At 35.8% G+C, this 12,218-nt stretch overlaps 1 protein-coding gene across 1 annotated transcript in view; it reads left to right on the top strand.

Annotated features, from left to right (window-relative positions):
* The window catches only part of LOC126893323 (conserved oligomeric Golgi complex subunit 2), a 65,655-nt gene that overhangs the window by 18,527 nt on the left and 34,910 nt on the right, over positions 1–12,218 (top strand). Inside the window, exons 3-4 of the mRNA XM_050663369.1 lie at positions 168–1,199; positions 4,712–5,148. Of these exons, the coding sequence (XP_050519326.1) occupies positions 168–1,199; positions 4,712–5,148 (1,469 nt within the window). The remainder of the gene's footprint in view (positions 1–167; positions 1,200–4,711; positions 5,149–12,218) is intronic.

Below are 12,218 nucleotides of genomic sequence, written 5' to 3'. Positions count from 1 at the left end.
ACCTTCTCCTGGGATTTGAATTTCCCTCTGTGTTGTTGAATTACCCTTGATGCCATTAATTATTGACCATACTGTTTTAGCTTTGTTATCAGATAGATCTATTTTTTGTTTAAATTTTTTCGCTTTATTTTCTGCCAAAGTTCTTTCATAATTCTTTTTTGTTTTAGGCCTTAAATCAACTAATAAGTAATGCAGAAATGAGTTATGGAATGCTTCTAAATAATATTAAGGACAATAACACCAGTAAAAATAATTTAAATTTGAAACTTGGAGTCATTTCTTGTTCTGTCTATATAGACAAACTCTTAAAAAATTTTTCAGAGTCATTAGACTTAATTATTTTAGAAAGAATAGTGGGAAAATATGCATTGCAAAAGAGTTATGTGGATGAATTAGAAATAGTGACCACAGATATGCAGGATATAATGGTAACTGTGGAAGATCAACTAGTAAAAGTTATTAACAATAAGTTTCTTCAAGCTATTGAAGCAGATGACTCTGAGATTGTTACTAGATGTTTAAGAATGTATGACAGCTTAAAAAAACATAACGATGCAGAAGATATATACAGGAGGACAGTAGTGAGGCCTTACTTACAAAGACTATTTAGTGATAATAGCGTAGAAAAATCAAACCAAAGTGTAGATAAAATTTATAAAAATGCCCTGGATTTTATAGATACAAATATGAAAGTACTCACCACTGTAGTTGAAACTAATGCCGACTTAAATGCATTTAACTTTATCTATAATAGCTTTTGGAAAGAATTTGATAAACAGTCCCGTGAAGGTTTACCACACATTACTGCTCCTGGTAATCCAGAGCAATTTCAAAAACGGTATAAAAGTACATATGAAGTTCTTTTGATAATTTCAAAAAAGTGTAAGAATGAAGATTTGATAACCCAAGATGAATCTTTCACAGAGCATCTGAAACGATTTAATTTACCAGTGTACCTTGAAATTAGGTACCAGAAAATAGCTAGTGATTTTGAATCTGCCCTTGATGTGGAAGTAAACGAGTTTTACGCTGCCAAAAATGAAATTTCTTGCAAGTTAAAACCTACTTTAGCCTTGTGGATAGCTGTTTCTCAGTGCTTTGACAAAGATATTTATCTAGACCAACTTGCTGATCAGTTTATAAGATTATCAATGTTGCTCTTGTCCCGATATTTGAAGTGGTCTGAGACAACTTTGAAGGTTAGTATAATAGATTGTATACTATTTTTTTACTATTTTCCTCAACTCTTGCAATTCCTCCGGTCTTGTCTAATTATCTCCCATTGTTGTACTCCCATCTTACGTATATCACTTGTTACTGCATCCTTTAATCTTTTCTTGGACGACCAACTGACCTTCCGCTAATAGCACACAGACAACACACTAATAGTAGTCTTAGCGTAGTTCGAACGAAGTGTAAGTTCCGGGTCTAACCGGAAGTAGCAAATGGATGAAAATATTTTCATTAAATATCTTGCTCTTTAAAACGCCTTCGCCTTCTTTTTAACGCCAGTTACCTTTAGTTCTCCAGATATTTTTAATTGGCCCTTTATCTGCCTCACCCTATACAGGGTGTTTCATTAATAATTGTCCATATAGTAACTGGAGAAACCTTAACATAAAATACGAAGATTTAACCTAAAACACTTAAATACAATGTGGTTCCTTACTGAGTTACAGGGTGTTTATCTACAAATTTAAAAACTATTTTTGCTCAGCATTTTAAAACTATTCGACGTATGTATTCTTTTCATACTTGGCAGAAAGTGCGACTACTAGACACCCTACTAAATTATGATAACAAACGTTTATAGTTACTACCAGAAGCGTACGACAGGGGATGGTGAATGGTTCACGCTTCTCCAATTCTACGCCACGGGAGGAATTACTATTTTAGTGACATTTTTAGATTCTCCAATACTTTCTACGTAAATAATATACTCTTCATTGGTAACGATAAAGTCATTAGTCTTCGAGATATTTGAAGTTAAATATGAAACGGCACAGTTATTTTGATTAATTTATGATATGATTCATATGATTCAAATTTAAAAATTGTTTGTACCCAGTCCTTTAAAACTATTTGGCGTATCCTTATCATACTTGACAGAAAGTGTAGGTACTGTACACCCTACTAAATTAAGATAAATAAACGTTTCTAGCTACTACCAGAGACGTGCGACAGGGGATAGTGGCTGGTTGACCCTTCCCAAATTCTACGCCCCTGACCAAATTGCTATATTAGTGTAAATTTTTGATTTTGCAATACATTTATGTAAATAATATACTCGTCATTGGTAACGATAAAATGATTAGTTTTCGAGATATTTGAAATTAAAAATAAAGCGACACAATACATTAATCAAAATATCCGTGTCGTTTCATTTTTAACTTCAGAGATCTCGAAAACTAATGACTTTATCGTTACGAATGAAGAGTATATTATTTTCATAGAAAGTATTGAAGAATCCAAAAATTGAACTAAAATAGCAATTTCGGCAGTGGGGTAGAATTTGGAAAGGGTCAACCATTCACTTTCCCCCGTCGTACGCCTCTGGTAATAGCCAGAAACGTTTCTTTAACATAATTTAGTAGTTGGTACAGTACCTATACTTCCTGCTAATTATGAGAAAGATACGTCAAATAGTTTTAAAATGCTGAGCAAAAATAGTTTTTAAATTTTTAGATAAAACACCATGTAACTCAGTATGGAACCACAAGTGTTTTAGGTTAAATATTCGTATTTTGTGCTAAGGTTTCTCCAATTACTATATGGACAATTATTAATGAAACACCCTGTATTTATTTTTATTTATCGTATGGCACTTGACGCATTTACATATATTTTGTATAAAACATACATAATACATAGGCTTACAAACGAACATCTAGCTTATTTATATAGTCTATCGACTCTGGAGTCGCCATTAGGAAATGCCAAATGCTCTGACCTGCCATAATATGATCTTGTGGGACACTGTTCTGTGATGTGACAGATGGTTTGTGGTTGTACACACAGAGTGGGGATGGTCGTTTACACCATTTGTGCATCATGTAACCACATCTACCTTGTTGGGTTCTGATTCGGTTCAGCATAGTTCATGTGTTGCGTGGTAAGTCAAAACCTGGTGGTTTTTGTGTGATGCAGGGTAAGCTGTTATTTTGTTGTTCAATCCATTTTTGAGTCCATGTGGTCGTTAAGTTGAACTCATTTTCCACAACAATCTTTGCTGTTTTTATTGGCGGTCGTCTGGAGCGTAGACGGTTACCGTTGGCAGTACCTACATCTTGATGGATTGACAGGCTCTCGTTATCAATTATCTTTCTCTACTCACTAGTGAGTGAGTGTATGCGTCGTAGTTTGGGTGGTGGAATGTGGCTCAGGACTGGGAGCTACTGTGTAGGGGTGGATTTGATAATCATTCTCATTTTATTGTTCAATTGGGCATCTACTTTGTGTATATGTGGGCTGTTAAGCTAGGCTGAAGAGCAGTATTCCGCGGTTGAGAAGACAAGGCCCAGGGCAGATGATCGCAAGGTGGAAGCCGATCCTCCCCATGTTGTGCTGCACATGTGTCTGGATTATGTTTTTTCTGGATTTAAGTTTTTCCGCTGTTTTTGTCAGATATTCCTTGAAGGATAGGGTTCTGTCAAGAGTCACCCCAAGGTACTTTGGTGTTTTATTGTAGGCGAGTGTGGTGTTTTCGAATTGGATGTTGAGTATTCTTCCTGCAAGCTTGTTGTTTAGGTGGAAACTAGAAACCTCTGTTTTCATAGCGTTTGGTTGGAGCCTCTATTTACGGAAATACTTTCCCCTCCGCGGAAATACTTTCCGTGTATAAGTCCGCCGTAAGGATTTTTCTGTTTCTTCAAATGACTTACACCTTGTTACTAGGACCCAGTCATCGGCGTAACCAAACTTCCTGCATCTGGTTTCTGGTATAACAGCGATGTACAGGCTAAAGAGAAGAGGAGCTTTATGAGGCAGTCCATTCTTCAGTTTTCTTGGGGTGCTGATGTCGGTTCCCACGACCACTTGAATCGTTCGGTCGGCTAGCATGCTATTGATTATTCGAGCGGTGGATTTACAGGGGATTGTACGGAGGAGCTTGTATATCATGTCTTCTCTCCAGACTGTATCTTAGGCCACTGGTCTGTGAATGCGGCTGCAGTTTTAAGTTTTTTCTGGAACCCTGCCTCAATAAATGTGGAAAGTGGAAGAACCTGATCTGCGCAGCTTCTTTTGAGTCGGAAACCTGCCTGCCTTGATTGTTTCAAGTAGCTTTGCACTAATTCTGTTGTAGTTAAGTCGTTCTTGTAGCTTAAATGTCACCGATAGTAGTTCTTAGTGAGCGCTCACAACGAGACGCCGACCGTCGCTCCCTAGTATTGCTCGTACTGCTCGTACCATATTATCGATCGTCAGGTAAAATAAAATTCATTATGTTAAATGCGAGCGTTCACGAAAATGAAGAGTACGATACTAGGCTCTAGGCGATGATACCATCCGATGGTCTCCTTTATGAATGCCACTTTAGGGTTGTCATCATTTGGTTTCCCTGGTGTTAATATGGCAATGACCGTCGAGAGTTTGAGTTCCTGTGGTATGGTACCGGTCTTCATAATGTCTGTGAAAGAGTAGGCCATGCATTCTCTCGCACCTCACCCTATATAGCATGTATCACGAAATTCTTACTAAAATATTATTTTAGGTAAAGTTTTCTACATCTGAAGAAACAGAAAAATTCATCATGAGTTCGTTAATTGATTTCACATTTGTTGAAAACTTACTTTGCCCATCTTTAGATAATCCTTCAAATGTTAGTACAACCATATATGGAATAATTAGTTGGGTGTATGTTATCCCAAATATAATCAAGGCCAACCGGAAAACCATAATTCGTCTTCAAAATATTTTGAAAAGTAACTTAATAAAAATGAAAGTAGATGAGATATGCAACCAACTTCAACATGTGGGATCAATACCAAGATTATACAGAAGAACCAACAGAAGTTCACCAAAAGAACCTAGCTCTTACATGGTAGATGCTGTGAAACCAATTACTACATTCCATAATGAATTTACAGTTGTCGTAAAAAACAGAACAACTGAAATTTTAAATGATATAATCCTGCAAGTTACTAACCAGTAAGTAATATTTCTAATAAGATTAATTTAATTAACAGTTGGGATAAACTTTATTCCAAATATAGAAAACAATGGAGGTGACTATTCATTATCATCATCATAGTCTTCCATTCCTTCAGAATCAGCTTCCATTCCTTCAGAATTAGCTTCCATTCCTTCCTATCCTTAGCATTGGTTTTCCAATTTCGTACTCTTAATACTCGTAAGTCGTCTTCCACCTGGTCCTTAAATTGTCCTCTGGGCCTGCCGCTGCTCCTCACTCCATCCGGTCTTTGGTTATAAATGTGTTTCGACGGCTCCATCTCATTTATTCTCTCAAAAGCCCAAACCAGACGGGCCACTCTGCAGCGCTACTCTGTGGATCCACAAAGCAGCTTCCGATGATTTACCGTGGGTTTTTATGTGAAGTTGACGTCGCACCCCAGACGAGCGACTGTGGCCAGCCACAGTCGCCGAGTCTCACTGCTAGTGGCGTCCACTAGTGGCAAACGCCATTCAGACGGACTACTGTTGTAGCTGCCGCAGATGTTTACGAGAATTTATAGGGTGAGCACCTAAAATGAATTTTGATTCGGAACGGTTTTTGATTGAAGTGCAAAACAGACCGGATATAAGTGATACAAGAACCCGAGGGCATATAGGGCATTAAAAGGAAAAGCGTAGGACGTCATCTTTGAATTATTTGTTTCTGATTTTAAAGAAGGTAGGTAGCCCTATCGAAAAGAATAAATCCCGTAAGCAATGTTTTCTCTATTTATATTTACATTTTATTATACATTGGATGCATTTGAACTGAACAAAACAAATACTTACAATCTTGTTTGTTTATGTATGTAAAATAGTGGGGTCCCATCCTAGGTCAAAAAGGTTTTATTGTTTGTTGTTGAAAACAAAACGATAAAATATCAGTTAAAAGGGGGTTGCAAGCTAATATGTTTTTCACTTTCACTCAGTTGTCAGGTTGTATCAAACTATTTTACGCCTGTAGGATACCAGATGTACTGGTTGATTTTTTATGTGTTTCTTTCTGTGATATAGCTGTTTTTATCTGGTTCTTCTTAATTTCATTTATGGAGTTTATTGGTATTTTTACCAACCAAAACTATGGACATTACAAACACTGATTTTGTTGAACACACTTAATTAAAAAAATATTAGCCGGCAAGTTTTTAATCATTTGATTAAACCTACTGGTTTTTCTCACCCATTACAAACGATCCACTTCGCAGCGTAGTCGCCGGCGCTAGAACATCGCCTGTTTCAGCCACTCTGTGGATCCACAGAGTAGCGCTGCAGAGTGGCCCGTCTGGTTTGGGCCTAAGTGGTCTAGCCACCGCAGCCTGTTTATTTTGATAGATCTACCAATACTAGGCTCACTATAAAGACGGTAAAACTCAAAATTATAGCGTCTACGCCCTAATCCGTTTTCTGCAAGCCTTTATAGATATGTCTGAGGATTTTATGTTCAAAACAGCCTAACCGTTCTTCATAACTTTTTGTTATCGTCGACGTTTCTGACGCTTAAGTGAGGACGGGCTTGGTTAAAATTCTGTTTATCAATTTTTTTGTTCTTTTCGTGACTATGTTTGATGTTAAGAGTTTCTTTAATCCATCTTCTTCTTCTTAAAGTTCCATCTCCTATCGGAGGTTGGATATCATAATGGCTATGGTCACTTTGTTGTCTGCTGCTCTGAGCAGTTGTAATGAACTACAGCTAAACCATTGTCTAAGGTTCCTCAGCCAGGAGACGCGTCTTCTTCCTATGCTTCTTCTTCCTTGGATCCTTCCTTGCATAATAATTCTCAGCAACTCATATTTTTCTCTTCTGGTAATGTCACCCAAATATTCCAGTTTTCTTGTTTTTATACTGTTCATAATTTCTAACTCCTTATTTAAACGTCGTAGCACTTCACCATTGGTAATCCTTTGAACCCACTGAATTTTCAATATTCTTCTGTAACACCACATTTCGAACGCTTCTATTCTTCTTATGTGTTGTCTCTTCAATGTCCAAGCTTCCATTTCGTATAGTAATATAGAAAATATGTAGCATCTTAGAGCCCTCAATCTGAGAGGCAACTGAAGGTCTTTGTTTGTAAGCAGTGTCTTCATTTTTATAAATGCTTGCCTTGCAGTTTCAATTCGGACTTTAATCCATAGTACGCTCTATTTGCTAGATATATAGGTCTGGTAATTTCTGAAGTTACTGTATTACTTTGGTTGATTTGTGAACCTAGATATATGAACTACATATCTTACTTTTTCGAAAGTGTATGTTCCAATCGTTAGATCTTCGGGTTTTGCTACTTGATTATTATTTGTGACCTTCATATATGTACTTAGTTTTATTAGTGTTAACGTGTAGCTCCATTATTTTTGCTGCTGCTTCCAATGCCGTGAACGATTGAACCAGGTCCGCCTTTCTTCTTGCAATGATGAGTATTGAGTCCTTTTCATGAGTATTTTTCAGTGCTTCACAAATGATAGAAAAAAGGTAAGTCCGTGATAATACACATTATATAACATTTATTCTTATATGACATTTTAGTTAAATCTGACAGTTGTCACATTTTATTTGCAATTTGGCATAAAAACAAATCAATTGTGTTTATTGCATTTATAAAATGGTATTTTCTTTGATTTGTGTAGTCTTATAAATTGTACAGATTATATTCGTAGATATTAGGGTGGGCCGTTAAGTAATGTGTTTGTATTGGGATACACTGCATCTCAGTAATCATCTTATTAAGACAAATTCTTTTAATAATTAAATGTCTTTGGTAAAACAAATACGTTTGTTTATAATAAATACGATTGACCTATATTACCACATCAGTGTGTCGATTTTCGATACAAGGTCAGTTTGAAATAACAATTAGTATTCGTTATTTATAATCTAGTCGATTCAGCACTTTTACTAAACACTCTCACTTTTATTTATACCAAATAGTAAACAGGGGAATCCACTTTGAGTTCTACTTTCATGGCGAAAAGATTAGTCATTGGTATTTGAGATCCCAACGAGTAAACATCACAGTTACTAAATAATATACCACCAGCTCTTTACCGTAGTTACTTCAACGTACCAATAAATGAATCTACAGTGAGTATTGTTACTTCATCAACCCTTATGGTAGGGGGTAACCACCCCTCAATTATCTGAGATTGTTCAGATAAACAGGAACCATCATATGGCGATCCTACCAGGATCCTTTTATTTTGTTCTTTTAATTAAGTTTCCTGACCCCAGAAAAGATGTATGGTAAGATAACTTACTTCAAGTGTTTTGTTTTATAATTAATTTTATTTTTTTCCACTGCCACAGAGCTGTATAAGAATGAGATTTTTACGAAAAAATCTAATCATCTAATAAATGTCAAATTCGTTTTTTTTTTCAATTTATTATGGTCTCCTGAGCCAAAAAACGCATTTGATAAGATAACTGCCATCATAGTATGTATTTTGGCCGATAAATAATTTTTCCCACTACCACAGAGCTATATAAAACTAGGGATTTTTCAAAATAACTATCTTTTTTGTATGGTAGATTTCTTTTGCATACAAAAAAATTAAATTGTGCTAAAGCTGACTTTGGTTTGAACACAAAAATAAACGAAAATACGCCCTCTCAACCGCTTGTGTGCGACAAGTGACGCTGTCACATATGCAAAAAGACTGGTGTCGAGATTTTCAACAACTTCCCTTAGTTGGTCTTTTGATAGCTTCTTAGCTACACGAGGTTCTGTTCATAAAACTTGCTGACAGTCGATAATCTCAAAGTATTCCTTAGCGCAAAAAAAATAATTCTGTTACTACGAAATATCGCTTATCTTTGTAATTTAATTATATCCTTTTAAAAATTGTTTAAAATCCTAGTTGTCTTATGAGTTTGCGTTCACCAAATAGCATAATCAAAATAATATTCTCTGGACTGCCAAAGTATCCCTTTCCTTGAATATTTTTGTAGACTAAATCTTTTAATTCTGGTAGTAAGAAAAGGTCTGCTCGCAGAGTCTTATTGTCTTCAATAGATGTCTTGCACCATAAAGTCATGATGGTTGAGTCGTAATGCAAAACCACATGGGCACATACACTTTTATTATAAAATGACTTTGTATTTGTAAATTTTCCGAGGGGTTTCCGATTGCTACATATAACCGAAAGATACGGGAAGCAGTGGTAAGCCAACGAGAATGAACCATTTTCCCAGGCTATCTCTTAGAAAGTTGTTCTGAACAAACACCACTTTCTGTTTTGACAAATATCGTACAGGAATTCTTGATATGTACTAAGATCGTTATTGCGGAAATCCTCAGCTGATGATTCTATTTTTGAAAATGAAGCTAAGATAGAGTTTCGCAAGCATGCAGTCGTTCTCCAAGAGGCCCGAAAATGAACGTGGTCCACTGGTACTTCTATCCAGTTGTTCAAATACATGAATTATAGGCAACCTGTTGGCAGACAAACCACTGCAGGGAACTTTCAATGTTATTCTCCAGTAGGTAACAATATAATGGATCCTTTACGCCCTGTATTTATGACAGTACCGTTCAGTACAGAAGCGTTGACGTCAAGGTTACGTCATTTTAGAAGTGAAATAGCGATTGGTAATGTTAACTTTTTTACACTATCGTATATAATATATTATTATTTGAGTATTTCATCGCATTTTTTAAAGTAGGTTTCTAAATTAATTTTTGTCTATTTATTATTTGGTGGCGACATACCCAAAAAAGTATACGTTAGTATATAACGTATACATGAATCAGCCACAACAATACAGATTTTATTTCAACTTTTTTTTGGGTACAAAATAAATAACCCTGATGTTTCAAAAATTAGATAATAAAAAATATGTAGATCTGTGTTCGAAAAAGTCAATTTTTTTTATTTTTTCCACTGCCACAAAGACATTTTATATTAAAATAATATAGAGGCTTTGTGGCAGTGGAGAAAAATATTTTTAACTACTCATTTTGGGCTTAAAATTTGTGTTTTAGTACAACGCAACTTTTTTGACCTCAGGTGATGTTATTTTACAGAAAAACATTTTTCGGCCCACCCTAGTAGATATATTATATAATTCGTAAATAATTTTTTTCGATTATAGCGCCATCTATCGACAACTAGAATAAATGTTATAAATGTTTCTAATCACAGACGTGCCTATTTTTCTGTCACATACAATTTAATGCGTTAGAAAGAAATCGAAAAACTGTGAGGCACTGAAAGATGCTCATGAGAAAAAGAATATCAATGCCATCTCTGCATACGCTAGTATTTGTACACTGGCCCCTCTTGTTGTTATTCCAGATTCTCTAATAGCTTTCTCTAGGCAATAGAAAGCACGATAGACTATCCCCTTGTCGAAGTCCGGTTTCTGTCTGGAAAGTTCTTGATATTCCATTCTGCACTCTAACCTTACACTCGACTGTTGAGAGGGTTGCTTTCACCAACTTCAGTAAGTGTATTGGGATATTAAATTGTCCCCCAATACACTGCCATAAGCACATCTAAAATCCTTAAGAGGTGATTATTACCTTTAGTTTGATATGTTTTCTCTACTACCTTCCTTCCTTATGGAGTATTGTGCCCTCTTGCATTTCGTAGCCAAAAGTGAAAGTTAGCTGATTGTTTTCTTCTTTCGAAATTTTCTTGTACGTCTTTTCTATTCCTCTTTATTTCTCGCTCTCCGTTTGACCTCTGTCCATCTCAGACCAATTCTTTCATGATCTTTTGTTACAGTTCTTCTCCAGCTATTACGGGTCTTCTTCTTCTTTTGTCTGGTTGGTATTTGAGTGCCTGTCTGGTTATATTATTTTGGTCTTTTCTTAGAGCATGTACAATCCATTTCTATTTCCTTCTTTTAATCGTGACTGTTTGTTATTTTATCAGGCCAGTATATTTTTAGGATTTTTCTCAACCATTTACTTACAAAGGTTTGTAACTTTTTGGTAGTTTCTTGGTGTTTCCAAGATTCTGCACCAATACTATGCTCTTAATACAGCTGTTAAATATTTTGATTTTGGTTGTTAATTATGATAATCTGATAGGTATATCGCGTGTGTTCCAGATTTTTTTAAGGAGTTATATGCATGTTGTGACTTTACTATTTTTTTTCTACATCTGAACTCCTACCGTCTTTTTTTGTCTTCCATTTATTTCAATTTTAGTTTCTTGGCTGTTGTTTTATAAGAGTTTCGTTTCTTCTGCATTTATTTTAATGACCAGTACATTGGAGTATTTTGCAAGCTTGTCGATCTTCTGCGAACTACAAGTCCTCCAACTGGTTATGCAAGATCCACCTAATACCTGTTTTTATCGCTTACTTTCTTCATGACCCTTCTCCTTCTTCAGGTGTCATCTCCGCTACGGAGGTTGGCAATCATCATAGCTATTTTAATTTTTGAGGCAGTAGCTCTAAATAGTTATTGCATCCAAACCATTTTCGCAGGTTCTTCAGCCATGAAATTCGTCTTCTTCCGATGCTTCTTCTGCCATCTACCTTTCCTTGCATTATGCCATCTATCTCCGCATCACATGTCCGAGATACCGTAGTTTTCTTTCTTTAATTGTAAGTTCAACTTCCTTCTCTTTACCTATTCTTCTTAGTACTTCGTTGTTCGTAACTCTATCTACCCAGGAAACCCTCATAATTCTTCTATAGGTCCACATTTCAAAGGCGTTAAGTCGTCTCATTGTCTCTACATTTAACGTCCATGATTCCACTCCATAGTATAGTACACTGTATACGTAACATTTTGTTAGGCGTTACATAATCTTTGATACATAGGACCTTTTTCGTTTTCATAAAATTAGAATGTGCTTTTTCGATTCTGACTTTGATTTCTGCAGTGTAGTCATTATTTTCTGTTATAAGTGTTCCTAGGTAAGTGTACTTGTTTACTCTTTCGATCTGCTGACCCAATACTATCAAGATTTCGTTAGTATTATCGTTGTTTTTACTAATTTTTATAAACTTCGTCTTATTGATATTGAGAGAGAGTCCGTACTCCCTACTACACCTTACTATTTTACTCATGAGTCTTTGCAGGTCTTGTAAACTATCG

Source organism: Diabrotica virgifera, chromosome 10 (genome assembly GCF_917563875.1).
Source record: "Diabrotica virgifera virgifera chromosome 10, PGI_DIABVI_V3a".
NCBI classification, from domain to species: Eukaryota; Metazoa; Arthropoda; class Insecta; order Coleoptera; family Chrysomelidae; genus Diabrotica; species Diabrotica virgifera.
The sequence above is the reverse complement of the archived record's forward strand: the minus strand, read 5'-3'. Positions and strand labels throughout refer to the sequence as shown.